Source organism: Podarcis raffonei, chromosome 7 (genome assembly GCF_027172205.1).
Source record: "Podarcis raffonei isolate rPodRaf1 chromosome 7, rPodRaf1.pri, whole genome shotgun sequence".
Taxonomy (NCBI): domain Eukaryota; kingdom Metazoa; phylum Chordata; class Lepidosauria; order Squamata; family Lacertidae; genus Podarcis; species Podarcis raffonei.
In genome coordinates, this window is record NC_070608.1 from 7189576 (window position 1) to 7213315 (window position 23740).

Here is a 23740-nt window from a genome sequence, read left to right on the forward strand (position 1 = left end):
TTTAAGAAATTAATTCTAAATTACCTTCCATTGAAGTTTTGCCACCCAACCAACCAAGTACGAAGGGTGGCGTAGATATGCTACAATCTTCTTCAACCCTTGAGAGGTGACTTCTTGACACAGATAATTCCCAGAGGTTAAACAGACATTGGTTTTTACAGCTTGTAGTGTTTCTTAGTTTTTAAATGACTTCTGATCACCGCTAGAGAAGCTGCCAAATGTTGACACCTTGGCCAGATTCTGAGATTCCACCCAGGCAGAATGTTCACAGGTTTTGGGAAGGACTTCCATCTATTCAGTTTAAGGTCCTTGCAGCACCTGTAACACTAGCTTTACCCATAATCTTCTAAGCATCAGCACCCCATCACACCTAGAGACTTTGGGGCAAGCTGTAGCCCACATGTCTCAGATCTGGGTCCAACCCAACTGGTGCAGGCATGCAGTCCACAGCTTGCCTTGGGGTGGTAAGTAATTTCGTGGACATGCCAGCGCCTTCAGACATTCCTGGGAACTCTAGAATGGTTTCATTAAAAGGGTAAAAGTCACAGCAGAAGAGACCAACATTAGGTGAATCCCAACACTTCACACTTCAAGTGAACCTTAGGAGAAAACTAATGGTAAGAGCTCTTTGACAGTGGAACTAATTACCTGGAGAGGTGGTGAATTCTCTCTCTCTTGTGGTCTTCAGAAATTAGACATCTCTCTGCTGGAGATGTCTAGCTCAATTTCCTGCATCAAGCAGGGTGGGGAAGAGAAGATTCGAAGACCCTTTCCAGTTACGTGATTCCTCATGTATCTGCATCATTCCTCGCCTCCTTTTTTTAGTAATAGTTGTGACGCAGCAATATGATCTAGGAAGATCGTTTCAGGCCTTTGAGCTGTCACATGATAGTTGAATTCATCATGACAAGTGCAGATGTATTTACCAGCTGTCTACTGCACAGATTCCTAATCTTTTGATTGCTCAGTTTCTCTTTCTAAAAAATGCTTATTTATAAACATGACTCATCTTGCATTCTTTGATGAAGATGTTATTGCCATATAGGCCAGTTGACTCCAAGACTGTTTTCTTACTCATGTCTCTTCCGTTAGAGACAAGATTTACTGTAGTTCTGGTCAGGTTGTTTCAGAGAAGAGGCCAGGCTAAAATGGATGCTTTGCAGAACAAAAAGCAATATGGAATGTAGCATACCAAATTCCTCATGTAGAATATTCAGGTATGAGTGACCTTTAAAGTGCAAAGTAGATACTACGTCACTTTGCAGTTCAAGGGTCACTCAGACTAGAACCTGGAAAACAATGATCTTAAGACAATTTTCTATTGGTGCTTAATTCCATACAAAATGTGGAAGTTTTTTGGCCAAAACATGCATCATTGGAAGTGTAATGGAATCAACACGGATTTAATAAACACCTTCTGGAGTTGTAAAAATAATTCCTTTCTTGAGAGTATTGTACAAACAAGTACAGGCTACGAACTTCCAATAAACTCTAAAATAACTCTCCTTTTGATACTTCATTCTGAAGTCATTAATACTGATTTGCGGCTGATTACTACACTGCTAACAACCGCAAAACCGTGTATTGCACAAAAATAGAAAAATAAAGGACTTCCCCTACTACAGTGTAACTGATTGGTTAATGAAAACCTGGCAAATCTTAATTGTTAAACTTCCATATGAGAGGAACACGATACATAATAGTTGGGAAAACAAATTTATTTAGAGGTAGGCTTTGTTCCTACATTTTTGGAATGACACTGTAAATGGTGATATTTTTCCTTTTAAACTGTTCATCCTACAGTAGTTTTCTTTGTGGGGTTCTTTTTTGCTATGTTGCTCCTTTCCCCCTTCATATGTCTTTTTTCCATTCCTCATTCCTTGTTTTCCAGTATGCACAATGGTTGGAAAATACATATATACATATTTCCTGCTCAGCAAGAATAATACAGAATTGATCAGACCAGGCAATTGCATTCATACCCAAGTCAAACGCATATAATTTAAGCTATTATTACCTTGGATAACTGACACACTAGAAAAGCCTAAAATGACCTCCTAGTTAAAGGCGGGTGTCATTTAAACTGTGTGAGGATTCCTAAAACTGAATTATGAAAGAGCCAAATGGCCTGTCCTATCTTTGGTAAAATGCTGAGATAAAGAGAATTTGGCTCTGAAGAAAGCCTTAAATGTTTCCAATTAATTCCAGCTCATTGTGCTTAAATCATGGCTGGCTTTGGTGAGGCCCGAAAGCTCGGTGTTTTAGCATTCGTATTTACACAGCCACTGAGATGCAGTAAATCATCTACCTGCCCATTAACAGGGAGTAATGTGTTATCTTTTGTTGTGCCTGAAAATAGGCTGTTATGCCGGGTCAGAGTGGCTCATGAGCTAGTCAAATATGACATGGCTTCCTCTCGTCTTTCTACAATGGAAAAACAAATATCCTACCTTTTTGCTTTTATATCCCTTGAAATGGCTTAGTGTCTCATTTCCTAGTTGAACTTGTACCAGCAGCTGTTTCATGTTCTGCGGCAGGCTTGCGATTCATTAAGACCTATAATGCCTTATCCTTCTTCTGTATTAAGCTCCAAAATAACCTTTGCTTCACATTCTGAATGGTTGTGTGATAATCAGAATCACGCGTTCTCTTTCGAGGGAAGTTGGCCTAATAAAATCTATTGCCTTACATACGTGAGATCAGGAATTATAAGCAATCGATGGTCCTCATAATCCATATTGACAGATTCTCAGGCCAAGGTTTCTATCAGACATTTTACCTGATCTCTTTAACTGCAAATCCTGGGGATTTTAACCTGTAGCATCATGGAATCTGTTCTTCCTTACCAGTGAACTGTGATCAACTTCTCTATGTGGGCCACATCCCCTGTAAAAGTTTACCAGCATGGGTGTTGGAATAGAGCGCTTACATGGTTACTCTTAAAGATATGACTGTGTATATATCTGGAGATCTGCAGTTCCCAGTGGGCCTTTCGTATATGTGGCCGGCGATGCAAGTATCATCTACATGAGCATGTCAACATACACACCTGTATGTAACAACATGTCATATATGCAGCACCCCTCATTTCAATAATATTAGCAGCACTTGTGAGAAGTGAGAGCTGGACCATAAAGAAGGCTGATCGCCGAAGAATTGATGCTTTTGAATTATGGTGCTGGAGAAGACTCTTGAGAGTCCCATGGACTGCAAGAAGATCAAACCTCTCCATTCTGAAGGAAATCAGCCCTGAGTGCTCTCTGGAAGGACAGATCCTGACGCTGAGGCTCCAATACTTTGGCCACCTCATGAGAAGAGAAGACTCCCTGGAAAAGACCCTGATGTTGGGAAAGATGGAGGGCACAAGGAGAGGGGACGACAGAGGACGAGATGGTTGGACAGTGTTCTCGAAGCTACCAGCATGAGTTTGACCAAACGGCGGGAGGCAGTGGAAAACAGGAGTGCCTGGCATGCTCTGGTCCAGGGGGTCACGAAGAGTCGGACACGACTAAACAACAACAACAACAACACCTGAAAACATTTATCATTTGGTCCATTATTTTTATTTATTTATTTCATTAAATTTATATCCCAGCCTTCCTCCCAAAGGAGCCTGGGGCAGTACATACAGCTTATAAACTACCAGCATGGAAAAATATACAGATTTAGTACGACAGCAGGAACGTCCCCGCTTCATACATGGCTCTTAGAAAGGTTGGTGGATGACGGGATTTTTGTTACATGGTTTTGAGATGGAAATCATTCCAGGAATAATCTTACGGATGCTGAGTGTTGTGCTCCCAAACTGAGGGGGCAGAAGGAAAGTCTGATCTCTGCATGTGAACTCTTCCTTTGCTAGGCTAATGATTTCATGGTACTTTGGAAGGAAATATGCCATTTCCTTAGGAATCTGGGATTCCTTGGAGGTCCATGGATGTTTGGTTTTTTTACTGCTTTTACTTAAATAACAGGCCAGCTTCCCAGTTATGGCTATAAGACATGATGTTTTTAGCTCCAAAAGTCTTTTCTAATAGCGTGGGGCACATATCATTGCATCTCACTGTTGTGCTATGGGTTGAAAGACAATGTTTGGGGAGGAAATAAAAAATCCCTGAATAATTTGCAGACTGAGCTGGTTTTTAAGCAGAACACTACATTTCTGAATAGTGCAAGGAGGTAATTGAAAGTCGCAGACTGTGTCCAGCAGGGCATCAAACTCTAATGTGGACATAATTTATTGTATTTCTAAGTGTACTTTATACAGTTTTTGAGCCAAGAAACACGTTACAAAATTCAAAGGTGCAGAATCTGAAGAATAATCGCATTCTGATCAGTCCAGAAGGTTCATATCAAGCCAATTCACACTGAAATTAATAGAAATCAAAATTCTCCATCTAGCCCCCTATATGGGTCATGCCAGTAACCCCAAATACATTGATAAGGTCATCAGGATGCATGTTTATGAAATGTAGAATGGTAATTCTCCATAACCATAACTGGTTTACTCCCAAGTGAGTGGGGTTAGATTGCAGTGTAGAGTCCAGTAGAGTCGTATACCAGCCCAGCTTCTATACCATACAGTGGGTAGTATCCAACAAAGTAGAATCGTAGTATTGTAGACTTGGAAGGAACCCAGAGGGTCATCTAGTCCAGGCACGTCCAACTCCCTAGAGACCTTGATCTACTCCCAGTATAAAACAACTGGCAGTGATCTACCCATTGTCATTAAAGTGAGTGGTGGGTGGCCAAAGTTGTTGAGCTTTTTTGGGGGGGGCAGAGTTGTGGAGTTTTTTAGGGGGGACTTCATAAAATGCTGGAGGGGGGATCCGAGACTTTCAACAAAATGCTTTCTTCAACCAACGATCGAACACTCAGGGACTGACCAGTTGATCACAATTGGCCTGCTGGACATCAGTGATCTAGCCCAACCCCTAGCAATGCAGAAATAAGCTGTTCCATACGGGGATCAAACCTGCAACCTTGACGTTATCAGCACCACACTCTAACCAACTGAGCTATGCAGGCTGGTTCCATTACTGCAAGAACTTCCAACTCTGCAACATAATTTCCTCTTCTTGTACTCCCTCTGAATCTGTTCTGACGGTTCCCCCGACTCTCAGGAGCAGCTTTGGGAAGAGTGCAGGAGGCATTTGTTGTGTAAATGGAAATCCTTGCACTAACGTGACTACTTCATTGGATCCCACCTATTTATACAATAAGAGCACCATAAAAAGAAACTACATCACAATTCAGAATCATAACACAATGGTTTCAGCAGCAAGAGTATTAAAAAAAAAGTCTTTGTCTAGTGCAGTGGAGGCCAAACTTGACCCTCCAGCTGTTTTGGGACTACAGTTCCCATCATCCCTGACCACTGGTCCTGTTAGCTAGGTATGATGGGAGTTGTAGTCCCAAAACAGCTGGAGGGCCAAGTTTGGCCATCACTGGTCTAGTGCCTACAAAGTATTGATGTTGGTTCCCCACAAAACCTGCTGGAGTAAGAGTTCCAGAAACAAGTTCCCACAGATGGGAAGCGACTCTCTATGGTTTCCATTTGTCTCACTTTGTCACTTGGACACAACCTTCGTATGCAAGCAGGCTGATGTGGGAGCAGGTGTTCTTTAAGCACCCAGCTGTGTAAAATGGCATTTCTTAAAGCAAACATGTAGCTTCCATTTGGTTTTGCAGTGAGGGTGCCTGAGCCAGCCAGCCCTCAAAGCCCAGGGAGCTAAGCATTTTTCTTTCCAGTGAACATCACCCAGTGCGGAGATTTAATTGAAGAAAGCTGTACGTTATCCAAACCTCTACAACAGTCAAGAGATTGAGCAGCTCCAAAAGCGAACACTGATCAACACTTTGCCAAGGATAGATTTGGGAATTAAATGTGAACTGATGAATGAAAGGAAGCTAATGGAATCCAAGTGAACAAGTTAAAACAGCAAAACCAGGCTTTTGAAATAGACTTTTCCTTTCTTTCTTTGTACCAAGCACATAATTAATAGCGGCAGAGAACACTTACAGTGATAATATTAATAAGATAGGATTTTCCAACTCTATGGACTCACTCTAGCATGGAATCCCAATGCAGAACCAAGACCAAAAACTGATACTTAATAGAAATTTGAGGTTTTTAAGCAGAGGTTGGATAGCCATCTGCCGTGGATTTTTGATATATAATGAATGATTTTAGAATTTTGTATTATTTTATTGTTGTTAGCCGCCCTGAGCCCGGCTTCGGCTGGGGAGGGCGGGATATAAATAAATTTTATTTTTATTATTATTATTATTATTATTATTATTATTATTATTATTATTAATGGGGTCCCTTCCAACTCTACACTTCTATGATTCTATGAATTTCCATAGAATTTGTCTGGAGGGAGAGCTAAAAAAAAGAACAACCCTTGGAGCATTCTGCTATTTTATGTGGAAAGCCAACATGTTTGTTTGCTTTAATTTGAAGGGAGGCATATAAATTTATGAAATAAATTCAGTATATGTGAAAGGGCACTTTGAGAGAGAGAGGGATTGTTAACCATAATGTACTGCCTGACCTTTCCATGAAAATTGTAAACCACAATTGTCCTTGGGTCCATGCATATGCAATGTGGAGTCGCTCTGTCTCATGGCGAGAGCCATAGTCTCCATGGCGAGAGCCCAATATATTTTGCCTTGAAGTTGGAGTAGAAATCCATTTTTTAAAAAAACCCAAAAACTTTAAATGTCAATAAGGAATTATAGAGCTGCACTCATGTCCTTATGTTAAGGGAGAGTTAACTAAATTGCATTCCGCATTATAACTTTTTTCGAGGGGTGTGTGTGGGATACTTGTTACAGTTTATAGCCAGACAATAGTTCCACCCATTACTGTCAGAATTTGGCATAATCTCATTGCCAGGGGTTCTACAATTAAAGCAAATCATAAAAGTGATAATGGGAAAGGAAACTTGTTTAGTCCTGAGGCTAAGTTGACACTTTTGTGTGAATCTGCATTATTTATCCTGATTGTAGCAGATGTAATGTCATAAATATTTTTCGATAGTCTGACAAATTTAGGGCCAAATCCCCACTCACTCCTTGAACGAAAGTACATACCATCTTCATTCAAGCTAAAGGCTAATAATAATAATAATAATAATAATAATTTATTATTTGTACCCCGCCCATCTGGCTGGGTTTCCCCAGCCACTCTGGGCGGCTTCCAACAAAGATTAAAAATACATTAAAATGTCACACATTAAAAACTTCCCTGAACAGGGCTGACTTCAGATGTCTTCTAAATGTTAGGTAGTTGTTTATCTCTTTGACATCTGATGGGAGGGCGTTCCACAGGGCGGGTGCCACTACCAAGAAGGCCCTCTGCCTGGTTCTCTGTAGCTTTGCTTCTTGCAGTGAGGGCACCGCCAGAAGGCCCTCGGCGCTGGACCTTAGCATCCGGGCAGAATGATGGGGGTGGAGACGCTCCTTCAGGTATACTGGACCGAGGCCATTTAGGGCTTTAAAGGTCAGCACCAACACTTTGAATTGTGCTCGGAAACGTACTGGGAGCCAGTGTAGGTCTTTCAAAACCGGTGTTATGTGGGTGTTATGAGAAAACCAGGAATATGCCAAAGAGAGTTGGAGTGAGAACATAGCCCTGTTTCACACCTTTCATTATAGGGAAAGCGTCTGAGGATGAGCCGTCATAAATGGACGATGCCATTCATGTTCTTGTGGAAGGACACAATCATCTTGTGACGCTTTGGTGGGCATCCTATTTGTTGAGCAGTGTCTTGTGGTAGGGATCTTTGTTCCCAACACTGCAAGAGCACTTTCAGCACTTCTGTTGTGATTCTGTCCTGTCCTGGAGCTTTACTACATGCCTGAGAGTTGATGGTATTCTTCCGCTTGTGAAAGGGGGGGACATCCAGCTCTTCCAATAGGCAGAGTATGGATACTGTTGATTGTTGTGTCACCGCTTACCCTTAACTCTAGATACTTTATGAACAAGTTAGAAAGCACTGATCTGAATATCAGTCTTGGGGGGGGGGTCCACTTTCTATATTCCTCCAGTTGGAGAACTGTCCATTTATTCCTACTTTCTGCTTCCTTCTACTTAACCAGTTTGTGATCCGCAAGAAGACCTCTCTTCTTATTCCATGACTGCTGAGCTTACTCAGAATGGTGAGGTGCCTTGTCAAAAGTTTTTCAAAAGTCCAAGTACACTGTGTCAGCTGGACCACCTCTAACCATATCTTGCCGACACTCTCAAAGAACTCTAAAAGGTTTACGAGCCAGGACTTGTTTGCAGAAGCCATGCTGCTTTAGCAAGGCTTGTTCTTCCATATGCTTGGTTACTTTATATTTAACAATACTTTCCACCTGTTTTCCTGAGTTGAACTAGCTGGCCTGTTATTTTCAGGATCTACCCTGGATCCTTTTTTAAAAAAAATAATTGGTGTTACGTTGGCTACTTTCCAGTCCTCAGGTATGGAGGCTGATCTGAGGCACTAGTTATCTATTTTTGTTAGAAGGTCAGCAATTTCATTCACTCCTCTCAGAGGAAAGATGGGAGAAAAATGCAATAATAAATCTAGCACTGCATACAGTCAGTAAGACATACAAATGCACTCAGCTACCACAGGATATTTGGTACTTAACTCTTGCTGGAACAGCATTTGGGCTGGCTTGCCGGCTTGCTCAATTTTGAAAGGAAACAAGATGGCACTAATTAAATGTAAAAACATTTGTTTTCATGCATGGGAAGGTTGCCAGAAATTAGGCTGCTTTAAAGGATTATGAAAAGCACTGGACTGTTCTACAAATTAGTACTGGTGTTTTTTCTAAAGTACAATATTATTGTAGCTTTGTGTGCAACACTTAACACACACACACACCAGTTTCTCCCTTGATTTATAGTTTTGAATAAAAAAAATTTAAAAAATAAAATGCACTGACTTCATCTTCTCTTGTCTTAGACTGTGAAGGCATTGAACTTTAGAGGTGTGTGTCATAAGTATTTATACACTTGGATCACACATTCCAAGATTGTAAAGAGTCGGTTTTTTGGACCAAAGCTCACTTTTGGTGATTGAGCTTAATATATTTAAATATCTCTACTCAAAACCTTTGCCACCTTAATATGACTGCTCTTGTTATGGTTTTGTCTATATGTTTTCTCTTTTTATCTCCAGCAAACACACTGGTCTTTCTCTCAAAGCTTAAATTCTAGCTACAAGGATGATGAAACTGACGTGAAACACATACAGCAGATTTAAAGCAAAAGCATGTGCATGTTCAGTAACTAGGAGACTTGACTGTCATGAAATTACAGTTTTTGTGTATGTGTGCAAGTAAAAGTGGCCGCCTGTTTGGAAAAATTGAGGGAAATGATTTATGCAGGGGGGCTCAAGGAGCATAGGGCATACTTTGGGGTATCTGGTGCACAAATTGCATAAGCAGTGTTCAAAATGCCTTTGCAAGGTCTTTTTTTGCGGGGGGGGGGGACGGATGACCCATAGCCCAGAGCACTTCTATCAAACATGACTAGTCAAGCTGATACAAGAACTGCCAGGAACTGCTTCCGACTTCACAAAGAATACACAAAGGAGAGACAAGGTACTTGCTTAATCTAAACATCCAGGAAAGAAAAAACCCAGCTTGATTTGTACGCTGCATTAGTTTGCAGTGGGGCAGTATTTTTCTTAATCCCTAGTCTTTCCCCAGATGTTTGGAAAATTGAATTGGGCATAAACGTAGTCACCCAGCATCTAATTTATTTCTACTCATGGCCCTAAGAATTTTCCCCATGTTCTGTTCCAAGTTCAGGATGAATTGTAAGCAAAGAGGAAGGAAGGAAGGAAGGAAGGAAGGAAGGAAGGAAGGAAGGAAAGAAAGAAAGAAAGAAAGAAAGAAAGAAAGAAAGAAAGAAAGAAAGAAAGAAAGAAGCAAGCAGATTGAGGTCACTTTTCTAACCTGTGCCGGTTAGCAGCTAATAAAATGGCAAGCACAGCTGGTGTCATTGTAGATCTTAATGTGTGCTCTTACAACTCACTACACAGGAGCCGATAATGGCAGTGAAACACTTGTTTAAACATTTCACAGCTTTCTTTTTTATCCATACATGTGATTCATCTCACCTAGATATACCTGTTGCTTTGCTGTTATTTTTAAGCAAGGGGTCTTCCTTAATAATAAAGTCGCATTAGAAATAGCAGCATAATGCTGTCGCTATAATTACTAGAAGTTGGCACTTAACACCAGCAGGGTTCTACAATGCGCTGTGAGTATCGGTTTTGATTTTATATTTCAGTGGAGAGGAGAGCAAATAGCTGTCAGTAGGCATGATTCTTAGTAAGATTTAAAGGCTTACTCCTGTATATGTTCAAGATTACAGTAAAAACGTAATGCGAGTGAACCCTCTCCCTCTGTCCAGCTGCAGTATCATGAACACCTAATTGGTACATAGGATGAGAGAGTCTTGCATTTGTGTATTCATTATGTAGATGTGTACAGTGTGTGCAGACTGCTAGCATGAGGTCCCAGAAAGGTTGGCCATGAGGAATCATAGACCTCATGCTGCAAAATATTGTCCCAACCCCGGCCTATGTATCCCAACATCCTCTTCCCAACAATGAACAACTAGATTCAGGGGTCAGCAAACTTTTTCAGCAGGGGGCCAGTCCACTGTTTCTCAGACCTTGTGGGAGGCCGGACTATATTTTGAAGGGGGGAAAATGAACAAATTCCTATGCCCCACAAATAACCCAGAGGTGCATTTTAAATAAAAGGACACATTCTACTCATGTAGAAACATGCTGATTCCCAGACCGCCTGTGGCCTGGATTTAGAAGGCGATTGGGCCGGATCTGGCCCCCGGGCCTTAGTTTGCCTACCCATGAACTAGAAGCTTCTGGAAGCCCCTCAGGAGAGCATGAAAACAACAACCCTCCTCAGCACATGGTTTTCAAAGGTTGCCGTACCATCTCTGAACCTGGAGGTCCCATTCAGCTATCATGGCAAAGAGCCATTGACAGGCCTGTCCTGTGTGAACTGCCATTTCTGCCTTTAGCAGTTCTTGGGCCCATTTAAGTGTGTATAGTCATTCAGTTTGTAGAGTTGGCCTGATCTGAGAAATGATTGTGTGCGGTGTGAAACATGGAGGCAGGCACAATCTTCCTCCACAGATTCAGGTTGTAGGCCAGAGAATAAATACGTTGTGCAGGTCATGGACTGGTTGGACACAGAGGAATAGTGGGGAGAACCAGCCGAGGAACCGCCAAGCAGTGGTGGAGCATATGCCAGCGCTGCCCAGGGCGGGCGCGCTTCCAAGTGGGGAGGCGTGCTTCCGAGGGGTGCGGAGGGTGCCCTCCCAGATGCGGGATAGCCGCTAGGGTGCACGGAACAGCATGTGCACCCTGCAGCCAGGGGCAGAGCGAGCAGCCCACAGGAAAAGAGCGAGCCTCCGATGGTGGACATTCGCCGCGCCGCCCATGACTCCCAAGCCTCCCCCCACTGTCAAAACAAAGGGGGAAGATGGGAATGCTGCTGGCAAAGCGGAGCAGCTGCCCCCTTCCCCCAACGGCTCTGGGTAGGCTTGGGAGTCACAGGCGGGCAGCACGCCAAATGTCACCCACTCAGCGAAGACACCCGGGGCGGTTCTCCCCCACTGCACCCCACTTCCTCAGCCCTTGCCACCAAGAGAAGAAGGCTCAGAGCCCAGAGAGTGGTGGTGGCACAATGATGATTGGGCAGAGGGAGAAGACAGGGAAGAAGAGGTGTCAGAAGCAGAAGAGGTAACAGGGTTTAGTGAGCAGGGAGTTTCTATGATAGAGAGAAGTCCAGAAGCAGAGGCTGAAGCTGAAGCAAGAGAGTGAGATGAGGGAGGCCAAGAAGCACAAATGAGTCAAACTGGTGAAGAGTCTTAGGTGTCTTCCCATCCTGCTATGGCAAGCTCCCCTCCGCCACTTGTCTCCCAGAACCAGCAGAGGCATGAAAAGGGCAGAGGAGAGCTTGGCTGCACACAGGCATAGTCTACAATTGCTTGGGAAAAGCCCTGGAGAGGAAGGGAAGGGACTTAGAAAGTCTCTTGGCAACTGATTCAGGGGGCCAGACCTACCAGGGATGAGCTGCTGTGTTCATTAGCCTTGACACTCAGCCAAGTTTGTGAAGATCGTGTTTTTGCTAATAAAGGGTTAACTCCAACTTTGAACAGTGTGATTTACTGCTGGTTCGGGACAGTGCAGTTGATTGTGCTCTGTTGCACAACTCTTCCTCCCGTGAAAGGCAGTCATATCCGTTGTGTTCCTCCCCTTCTGGTTTGACTTTCTGCAGTGATGCTCAGCTTCACTTTCTTCTCGTTTTCTGAAATGCTAACTGTCATTTTTTTAAACATATCTGAATCCGAGCAAGATGAATATAGCACTCGCCATTTGGCTGCCGTACCAAAGATGTAGAGCTTCTGCATGTTAGAGCCAACAGTGATTTACTCCCAAAGCAACACCAAGAGGAATTTTAGCTTTTATATGCCATCTGTGTTAGCAAGTAGCAACGACACTAACTGGACTCTATGCACGGAGCTCTCTTTCATTTGCTGCTGAAAAATATGAAAACAGGTCCATGTGGTGCAATGGGCCTTTTCTGTGTCAAGGGAAGAATGAAACTTTGAAATACTTTTGATGTTGCCTTACCGTAATGTTCTGCTACCCGCATAGGCTTGTGCAAACATACTTTGATCATTCGACAGGAACCGTTGTCTTTACATTTTTATAGGTGGCTAGTTCTGCGGCTGAGTTCAGGAAATAATTAGTGCCTCTGCAGATACACACCCTAAATCAATCAGTCTAATTGGCTGTGAAGAATATGAAATAAATTGGTTTGATTAGAGGTTACTGTCTTGTGACCTTTATAGTTTAATTGGCTATCGAGGAAGGATGCTTGGAACAGTTGCATGCGTTGTGATGTTGGGTACCAACAGAAGAAAAGGGAAAGTTATGTTTCGTTCTTCACTGTTGGAGCACAGGTTGTATGGGCCACTTGACTGGTTAGCTTTCAATAAAGGTTTGATAATCCATTGTTGATTCTGAATGCCAGTTTCAGTTGTTTGGCACTAGCAAGAACATAAAAGAGCCTTGTTGTCCACCTAGTCCAACATTTTGTTCCCACAGTGAATAACCAAATGCCCATGGGAAGTCCAGAAGGTCCTGGTCACAGATCTGCCGTATTACTTCTCATTTGGCACTGTGATACATTTCACAAGAGGAAACATTTCAAAAGTATGTAGAAATGCAGCTTTGTGACATTTGGAGAGAGTCCACAGAGATCTAGGATGGGATGGTAGCTGGCTTTTTATATTTTATTTTATTTATTTAATTTAAAAATTACTTCATTTTTGGGATGCTGAAAACAGGTACTAGCTGGATAGCTCAGGTGGTGTGGTGCTGATAACACCAAGGTCACAGGTTCAATCCCCGTAAGAGACAGTTGCACATACCTGCATGGTAGGGGGTGGGCTAGATTTTTTCTCAGCGTCCCTTCCAACTCTATGATTCTGTGTGATATCAATGTGACTCCTCTCCTGAACGTGAACCATGTGCAAAGTGGGAGAAACGTCACTTTCAGTCTCTTTTCCAGAGATGTGTGTGACTTCGCGAAGACAGCTGCTAGTGAGTAGGGTTGAGATAAAAGATATTCCAGTACCTTAGAAGCATGCTTCCATCTTCCCACTCATATTGCAGAGTAAAAAAAATGGAAACAGACTGAGTGCGTGCTGGGGGGAAAAAAAACCTAGGCAAGCTTTTCTTAGTATAGTAGCATTTAGAAAGCTGTTTTCTTTTGCTTAGTGGGTACTGGTGAATATATGTGTTACATTGCAAATTTGGCTGCACATACTCTGCTCCTAAAAGTCACCCTGAAAACCTGGTGGTTTATTCTTGGCATTGCCCAAATGTCCAGTGTGTTAGTTCTAGAACCAACAATTCAAAACTCATTAGTCATCATGCGTCTTCTCCCAAACATAATCACAAGGTGTTGAAAGTCATGATAAAGGATGATAAAGGTCAATGTTTACACAGTATAGAAAAATGTTTTATACATTGCTGGGTAGATGTGGTTCCGGCGTGTGAACTTTCCAATTTTAGTTGGTTTATTTTGGTGCAGTGAGACCGATAAGGATTCAAAGTTCCTGAAGCACAACTTATTGAGTTTGTCATTTTGGGTCTTTGCTTCACAGATGTGTCGGTGGAGGGAAAGCTCTGTGACTGCGATGTTGTAGCAGATTGCACAGTCGGGGACACGGTGAAGCTGGAAGTGAAGCTGACCAACTGGAGCAAGCGCAGCGTAGGCCCCTTCTCGCTCACGGTGATCCCCTACCAAGATTACCAAAATGGCGTCCACAACTACGATCTCCAAGATGGCATCACTTTCGTTGGATCCAACACCTTATATATCGATACGGTAAATCCATAAATGACCATACGCTGTCTGGTTCTGCGTTAGAATGTTGAAAAGATATGCACAAGTTTTCTGTGAAAGGTATCTTGCCATACCTCATCCGTTGCATCACAGATCAAGAAGTAGACTTCAGTGCTGGATATATCTGCTTCCTAGAGGGTATCCCAGAGCTTATGCTAAAAGAGATACAGTGGTACCTCGGGTTAAGAACTTAATTCGTTCTGGAGGTCCATTCTTAACCTGAAACTTAGCTAATGGGGCCTCCCACTGCTGCCGTGCCGCCGTCGTGCAATTTCTGTTCTCATCCTGAAGCAAAGTTCTTAACCCGAGGTACTATTTCTAGGTTAGCGAAGTCTGTAATCTGAAGTGTCTGTAACCCGAGGTACCACTGTACCTATATCAGCCACCTTTTAAAAATCTAAACTTAAGAAAATCCTTTAGCATTCTACCTTTCAGTTTAGAATTTACTGTTTTATGCACGGTCCCCTACTGAATCATAGAATCGTAGAATTGGAAGGGGCCTTGTGTTAATCTAGTCCAACCCCCGGCAATGCAGAAGTCTTCCAACCAACGTGAGCCCCGAACCCACAAACCTGGGATAAGAGTCTCGTGCTCTACCGACTGAGTGATCCAGTCTCATCCAGTTACATGCTACACGAACGTGCTTGACTCCTGGTCCACACGTGGGAAAGAGGTTGCAAAGTGGCAAGTGGTGCCCTCCTTCCTCAAAGTACTTATGGGAAGCACTTGTGGAAGGAAATCACAAATGTTTGTGCACTTTGATGAGTGGTTTGAACTGTACAAGTTTGCCAAGTTCGATTTTCATCTCTGACATGAATTGTGATTGAATTGGAGTGCTAGCAACATCACCACCACCACCACCATCATAATTGCAGAGCAGCTTTTCAGCTGATTTCTTGAAGAAAGCCTTGAGGAAGCAGGGATCATTCCCTTTGGGGTGCCTCCACCATTAAGGTTGCTGGTGTAAGTACATGTTTTTCAAGTTGGAGATACAGTAGAACTTGGCAATGAGCCTACAAAACCAAGTAAGGGCTGTTCGAAGAGGCCAGAGTGCCGTAGGAAAAATTGTTCCACAAAGGGAGAGGAACGCAGTGTTCTGGTGTTTACATGCTAATTCCATAAGCCTCCAACCTGTAATAGAGGAATTTGAGTGCTTGGTGCTAAAAGAGAACATAAAACATCTAAGAAGACTAGTGGAACAGTGAGAACCAGGGAAATATGGTTATCCTTGAATATGAGCTCTATAATAAAGACAGAACAGAGGAATATACACATGCACAGAATTGTGATGGATGCTGCTCTCATCCCAAACCCTAGAGATGAAGAAAGACATCAAGGCAGTAACTGAAGGAGAGAATGTTGCATTAATGGGTGATTTCAGCTGCCTGCACATTGACTGGGTGAATGTAGTGGCTCTTATTATATTGTTATGGCAGCCACTGCTGGAAACTGGAAACTAACCCTCTGAAAGGAGGTGAAGAAAAGATGAATTGGAGCAGAGTCACACATTTCATCTCTGTGAAACCATCTCCACTGTGCACTTAAGTGCTCTTTTCACATTAGAAATGCAAATCCGAACTGTGAGTGAAGTTAACCTTGTATTTGAAAAGATGTATCTCATGCACACGCACTCATTAGGACGCCGAGATTGGCTGTGCTTCTTGTTGAGTGTGCTTTCATTAGCAAACCTGTGTGATGTAATAAACGAAAGGCCCTTAGAGAGCAGTCAGGGAAATCCAAACCAAACCTCTTTAGGGAATATTGCTAGACCAAAAGCTAAGCTGATTTTGCCTCAGGTGGTTGTTTAAACTATATCTAAAACAGCCACCAAAGGCAGAAGATGCGTAGCTCTCCGGTTTCTACTATCTGGATTCTTCAAGTGCTATAGCTGGGTGACCCTGACAAAATGGGCATTCATGGCTTAATCACTTGTCTGCCTACTGCTGCTCTTTGTTCCAGAATCAAAGCTATGAGAGAGCCCAGTTCGCCCCCCAAACCCCCACTTTTACCTTGATTGATGTTCCCTTTGGCATTCTCTTGGCTGCCTAAATCCAGCTACTTTAGTAATAACCCTTTCACTTTGTGCCAGTACCCGCCCCCCCTGAGTAATATGTTACACCAGACCGGACGCTTGCCAATTTAAAAGCAAGCAAGCCAGTGCAATTCTTCACAGCTCTCATCCCATCTGTAACAACCGGCAACTCATCTTTCAACGCGCCCCCATTTTTACCATTGATATTCTCCAGACTTGTAGTTTCAATCGGATCTATAATAATAGAGGGACACCAGAGCTTGGTTTCAGTGATCCATCTGAATTTTGGAAGAACAAATAGGACCCATGACAAAGTTTTGTGGTGAATCTTTATTCACTCCAGGATACATCCCCATAAACTGCAGCAAAGTTCACACAAACAAACACCCGGTCAACCCTCTTCTCCTCCCAAATGCAGGCTGATTGAGGAGGCCAGTTCTCTCTTGTTTCTCACCCCACCTCCAGTTTTGTCATCTCCCACCCCCACTCACAAAAGAAAAAACACCTTGACATTTTGGAAACCTGGAGTTTCATAGGCCATTTAGGGGTTTTTCAAAATGATTGGTTTCCTTTAATTCACCACCTTATATGTTATTAACACATAAGGAGTCCCCACCAAGAAAGTAGAAATTTCTGCCCTTAGGTGACCCCATTTCACTTCCTAATGACAGGCCCTCAGTTACCCATGTTCACTACAGGGCCTCGGACAAGAGTCCTCCCCCAGTTCCACCTGGATATAGGAAGAATTGAACCTGGAACCCTCCGTGTGTAAATGCTTTGCTACTTAGCTATAATCCTCAGCTGAATTTTTAAAGTTTTATCCCCACCACCCACCGAAATGTTTGGAAGGAACATGATCAGGGGTCTGGAAACCAAGCCTTATGAGGAATGGTTGAGGGAGTTGGGTCTGTTTAGCCTGGAAAAGAGGAGACCGAGTGGAGATATAATAGCCATCTTCAAAGGGTTGTCACATGGAGGATAGAGCAAACTTCTCCTGCTCTGGAGGGTAGGACCAAAACCACTGGATTCAAGTTTGTTGGAATCTCCTTTCCTTTCAACACCTGGAAGAACTTTCTGGCTGTAAGAGCTGTTTGACTGTGGAACGGTCTCCCTCCGGAAGTGGGGGAGTCCGGAAGACTCTTCTTCACTGGAGATTTTTAAGCAGAGATCGGATGACTTCTCTCATGTATGATCTACTTGATTACCCTGAGGGTCCCTTCCAACTCTACAATCCTATGATTCTAACTATTGATCTGCAGCATACAGATAATGAATATTCTACTAAAATAACTCCCTCCCTCCCATCTCTTGCAGGTTAAGCCAACAGAAAATTCGGTGTGCATTGGAGCCCTACTCTTTCTGTACACGGGCGATTTCTACTTGAACATCCAGTTCCACGAAGACAACTCCAGCAGGGAGCTTCCCCTCTCGTGGTTTTGCCTGCCCAGCGTTCACATCCGTGCTGCGCAGCCCGTGATCCAAACTAAGATGTAAATGTACCGTATAAAACTGCATTAGTCGCCATGCTCAGGAAGGCTGGGCGTTGCCTCCACATGACCTTAGTTTGTTGCTTTCCAGTCTGATGTTTTCATTTCTCTCCCTCCCCGTGAAATGCATTCAAATACTTCCCACAATTAGCTGGTAGTTACTGGAAGCTTGTTTTGCTGATTTGAGAAGAAGTGAATGAGTATACTAGGGAACACAATTTTTCCTTATTTGTGTATGATTCTTACAGAATAACATTCCTTTCTCTTTCCCCCAAAGATCTTACATTGTTGCTGAAATGCAGCATTGGGCTTTAGCAATCAGTTTTTAAGATGCAGACTTAAAATGGAGTAACGGCTAGTATATTAATGCTTGTCTAGATAGGGGGCATCCAATACATTCTTGCAATATGGGCAGAATTCCTAAAGCCGCTTCCTTGAATTTTCAGCAATATTATAGAAACTTTCAAATATACCGGAAATGCAGGCTTGTAATGCAGACTCCTTTGACCTGCAAACTCGGGCCTAATCAGCAGGATCACATTTGCAATATAAAACCCACACCAACCACAGAAAGCACTTCATAAAAAAGTGCTTCATATTTCAACCACAGAGTGTGCTGGTTATTAGAAAGCAGAAAGTAAATTCCTGTAGGCTTCATCATATGCACGTTGGGATCTGAATTAATTCAAAATCGTGTTAATCACATATGTTGAATGGCAGCATTGCAAGGATATCTCTTTTTTTGGTAGAGGAATTGCTTCTAAGCAAGTGACACAGGTATTTGCATGAAGAGTCTCTTTCTCCTCACACCACCTTGTTCCCTAAGTGCGCATTTTCATGCAATGTAGCTTTTGATCTGGCATCAACTCACAGTGCTCTGGACTCCTGGGGCAAGAAATTAGGACTGTGCACTTTTGTTTAGAGGTTGCCCGACTAGTGGGAAACTAGAGACATCGCCTGCTGAAAATCCCTGCACTGACCTTCATTTCAGGATGGCTGTCTATCCTTCTAGGAAGCATTAACCCAATAGCCAGAGAAGTGACTTTGTGCTTTCTTCATCGTGTTGCCAGATGTTTAATGGCAGGCTTTCTCCTACTCCTTGCTTTGGATGGCCAGAAAATATTGTGCTCTCTCGTCTACTAATCCTGATCACTTATCCTGATTGCGCCCGATAACATTTACAAATGGCCTGATATTTCTGTATCATCTTTTCTCTTCCGTTTCTGAACTCTTCCATAATACCTGTGAAACAGCACTTGTCGGCTCTGAACTGCAGGTGTATACATTCTCTCCAGATTGCAGTCCATTCCGCTGCTGCTCTCTGGCAACATCTGCTTCCTAATAGATGCCACTCTGTGCAAGGTGACTTTTGAAGTCTGTTCCATTACAGAAATGCAGGATCTAACCTCCCCCTTGTTAACTTCAATGGATTATCTGCTTTGGCACTCTCTCTGTTTGCCTGCTTGCATGCTCCCGAGTGAGAAAGGGTAACTTTGCAATGCCGAAGATTGTTAAGTTTCTGGCCAGAAGTACATTTCCTATTGCGTTATTTCACAGATCTGTATTCCGAAGGAAGCTGGTGTAACCCCAGCTGTGCTTAATCTCTGAGCCATTAACATATTAGATTCCACAATTGCACTTGCAATGGAGTTTAAATTCCTGGTCTTTCTCCTTTTCTGGAAACGTAGGCAGATTTCCCCCCTCCAAATCTGTAATGGGCCAACTTTCACCTGTAAATCAACTGTAAACCCCAGTTAGATGAGTTAAACCATTCTTTGGTTTTAAAACTGTTACAATCTGAGAGCACAGTTTGGTCCGTTGTGTGTATATGCTGATATATGCTGGTGAAACTCAAATTGTATGTTAAGTTGAACTTGCCAAATAAATATTTGTCCATCTGCCTCCCTCCACAGTGTATGATTTTCCACTGTGGTTTTACTGCTTGTAATTATGTGACACCTCGGCTGCTGTTATCACCTTGTGCCTTAACAGAACAGTATCAAATTACCCCTCGGTCTGGAATTCAATTTCACTCTATTTTATCTAGCGAAATTGGGCTTGTTAAATGATAAAGAAAACAGTAGATGCATATGGACCAATAGGTTTTTTTTAAAAGCGACAATCACCACCATGTCTTTATAGGAAATGTTTCCTGCTTTAAGGAGCTCATAGTCTAAAAACAAAGGAGGAGGAGGAGAGAAGCCCTGGGATATGTGGTAAGAATGCAAGCAAACATGGCTGCACACAGATTTGGCTAAGCTTAAGGTTAGAGGGATGGGGGTGGCATTGTGGGTTAAACCACAGAGCCTAGGACTTGCCGATCAGAATGTTGGCAGTTCGAATCCCCACAATGGGGTGAGCTCCCGTTGCTTGGTCCCTGCTCCTGCCAACCTAGCAGTTTGAAATCACGTCAAAGTGCAAGTAGATAAATAGGTACCGCTCCGGCGGGAAGGTAAACAGCATTTCTGTGCGCTGCTCTGGTTCGCCAGAAGCAGCTTAGTCATACTGCCACATAACCTGGAAGCTGTACACCGGCTCCCTCGGCCAATAAAGCGAGATGAGCACTGCAACCCCAGAGTCGGTCACGACTGGACCTAATGGTCAGGGGTCCCTTTACTTTTAAGGTTGAGAGAGCAGGTATATGGGATGAAAGAATAAAGACCTCGGCAATGCAGGAGCAATGTGAAAGGCGTGAGCATGAAACTTTGGAAGGCATGAGTGCAAATTTGTGCAGGACCCTTGTTCTGGGTTGGAGACCTTACCATGAGGTCAGATGAATGAATAGCCACTGGTGGTTGTTAAGGGAAGCAGAATGGAAGAGAGACAGATCTGATCCATAGACGCAGAGTTTCCTGGGGAAGCCCTATGAAGATGAATGAGAGCAGCACAAAAGAGTCAGAGGAACCAGGGTGGTATTCTGGCCACCAAGATGGCATCTAATGGGAAAGTAGTATGGAAGCTAGTCTTCAGCCAGGTGTGGTCCTTCGCTAACAAACACGTTCCATCTCCTTATACAGTGTTTTAATAGCTGCTCTTATTTATGGTTTTGTATGTTGTTGGGTCCATTTTAAAGGTGCCCTGGCCCTCCTGAGACTACGAAGCAGCCTGAAAACGCGATAAAGAGCATTGTTTTCCAGTTCCTCTTGCTGCAGGCCCCTTGGGCCACATTGTACTATTCTGGCAGCTGCAGCCCTGTGATCTATCTCTGTGTACATCTTGTACATTAATGGAAATGTGTCAGCCATCATCATTATTGCTTTTTAACTAGCCTCTGCTGATTGAAAAATTGACATCACCCTCCTGCTTTGAAGGCAGCAAGAAGCGCAGCCATTTGTGGGAGTATCAGATGCAGATCACAAAACAAACAGATGTTAGTGGCCAAATCTGGGAAATTTGATTAGCCGCGTCACATGCAGGGCAGCTGGGGACATATCTGGCAATGTTTTGGCCTCGTTTAAATATTTAACTGGAGTTTAGAGCGTACATAGCACCTTTTTAAAAAAGAATTATTTATTTTGTAATGTCTTCGTTGGCCTCAGAAACCACTTTTAAGATGCTGAGAATGACTTTATGCCCTTAGATGGGTGTTTTTCATCTTCAGGGACTGAGGAACATAGGAAGCTATCTTAAACTTGTCTGTCTGGCCCAGTGTTGTTTCGTCTGATTGGTAGCTCCCAGGAGTTTCACGCAGAGGCCTTTCCCATTACCTGCTGCCTGGTGGTTTTGACCAGAGTAGTTGCTGGGTATTGGACTTATACTCACAACCCAGAGCTATTTTTTCTTCTCCCCAGCCTGAGTTGGCTGTGACCCAGCCACACCCAATTCAAGCCAGTCTCTGCTCCCAGCAAAAAGCCCTGGGACAGAGAGAAGCCCTGGACAGTGGTTCGTTCAGAGATGCAATGGCCAGCCTCCTCGGAGCGGGTAATTGTGCTGGGAATAATTGACTTATCCAATCACACCTAATGCAGTAAGACAGCGGGGGAAACTGCCCTTAATGAAGACTGAGTGGAAGGTGGCAGGGCCAGAGCAGTGATTCATTCCGGCACACAGCAGGTCTCTGACACCACCTCCAGCAGGTGGATGCTTCAGTCTCACAGGAGCTTTTAATTATGTGTGACAACATGAGGTTTCATGACTGATAGCATTTCCTAACACAAGATACAGTGAAAAATGCTACATTTGATGCATTTAAGAAAGTGGAAGAAAAATCTTACAGAGTAGATTAGGGTTAATGAAACCTTTTGCATCCTAGACATCACATTTTCATCTAGCTAATCTCTGGTGGGCTGTGGGATTCAAAAGCCAGGGGTGGGGTGGGCCAGAAGCAAAAGTAAGCAGAGCAAAGAATGTAAGTGCTACCTAGGCTGCACACACTCATGCACCATCTCTGCCCCCCATCCAGGCAAGGAAGAGGCTTGTATCAGAGTTGAAGAACACATTCTAGCCAGGAAGGATATGAAGGTATGTGGCTTGGAAGGTTCCCATGGGTCAGTTATAGATGTCTACTTGGCCACATGCAGGCTCCAGGCCAGACTCCCATCCTCAGGAGTATGTCCCTCAGCAGTTAAACATAGCCTTCATATCTAGAGGCAGTATTCACCTGCATGCAAAGACAGGCTCTGGTGGATTGAGACCAATAGTGGGGCTAACGGTCAAGAAGGCAGTTTGTGCTCATGCTGTAGAGGGAGTAAGGGGAAAGATGGAGCTTGTTGACCTGGGAAGGGAGCTCATCTCAAGAAGGAAAACGGATCCTAAACCTCCTCTTCCTTGCGGGATATCTTCAGGAGAAGAGGCAGCTAAGGAGTCAACCCTACATAAATCCGGAACAGAGCCCCTAAGGTGGTTGTGTGGGGCCTTGTGCACCTCCTCCCAACAACTCCTGCAGCCAAGCTGATGCCAAACTTATTGCTCTGCTTTCCTTTGGATGCCGAGAGGAGGGTCTTGTTATAACCAGTGTGGTGTAGTGGTTAAGAGCGGTAGACTCATAATCTGGTGAACTGGGTTCGTGTCTCTGCTCCTCCACATGCAGCTGCTGGGTGACCTTGGGCCAGTCACACTTCTCTGATGTCTCTCAGCCTCACTCACCTCGCAGAGTGTTTGTTGTGGGGGAGGAAGGGAAAGGAGAATGTTAGCCGCTTTGAGACTCCTTCGGGTAGTGATAAAGCAGGATATCAAATCCAAACTCTTCTTCTTCATCTGTGCAACCTAGAACTTCCATGCACACTGTCTAGGCTTGTGCTCCAGGGAGGCCCCCATTGTCTCTTGAGACAGACGGATGCCAACAATACCTCTGATGTTGGTGACAAAGAAGTGGAAAAAGGTAAGCCACTTTCCTACCTTGATTGTGAGCTTTCAGAGGTATCATAATGGCTGCTGGAGTGCTGGGCTGGACAACCTTTTGGCAAGACATCTGCCAAATCTGTGGGAGACGAGTAGTTGATGAATTACTTAATGGATGCTTTAGTTGAGATTCCTGCATTGTAGGGGTTTGGACTAGATGACCCTCAGGCCCTTTCCAACTCTACAATTCTATGATTCTATTATATTATTCTATGAAAGTAGAAGCATATTCCTTATGGAAAGGCATCTTTAATTGAGACTGACAGTGCACCAGCTCTGCTTTTGGAAGATGTCCAAACGCTCACCATCCAATACTCTTGAGATTGGAAATTTTGCAGCACTATCTGCTTCTGCAGCACAGTTTTCTCTCTAGCTTGATGCAACTCAGGGATTCTGCAGGGGAATGCATTTTTATTCCTCTAGCAAATAC

The 23740-nt window shown here is 43.5% G+C and overlaps 1 protein-coding gene across 3 annotated transcripts in view; it reads left to right on the forward strand.

The window, feature by feature from the left end:
• Window positions 1-19876, forward strand: part of TRAPPC9 (trafficking protein particle complex subunit 9) — a 263304-nt gene extending 243428 nt beyond the window's left edge. For all 3 annotated transcript variants that reach the window (XM_053395217.1, XM_053395219.1, XM_053395218.1), the window contains 2 exons: window positions 14210-14433; window positions 17798-19876. In XM_053395217.1, coding sequence (XP_053251192.1) covers window positions 14210-14433; window positions 17798-17977 — 404 coding nt within the window. In that variant the 3' untranslated portion in view covers window positions 17978-19876. The remainder of the gene's footprint in view (window positions 1-14209; window positions 14434-17797) is intronic.
• Window positions 19877-23740: the final 3864 nt, after the last annotated feature.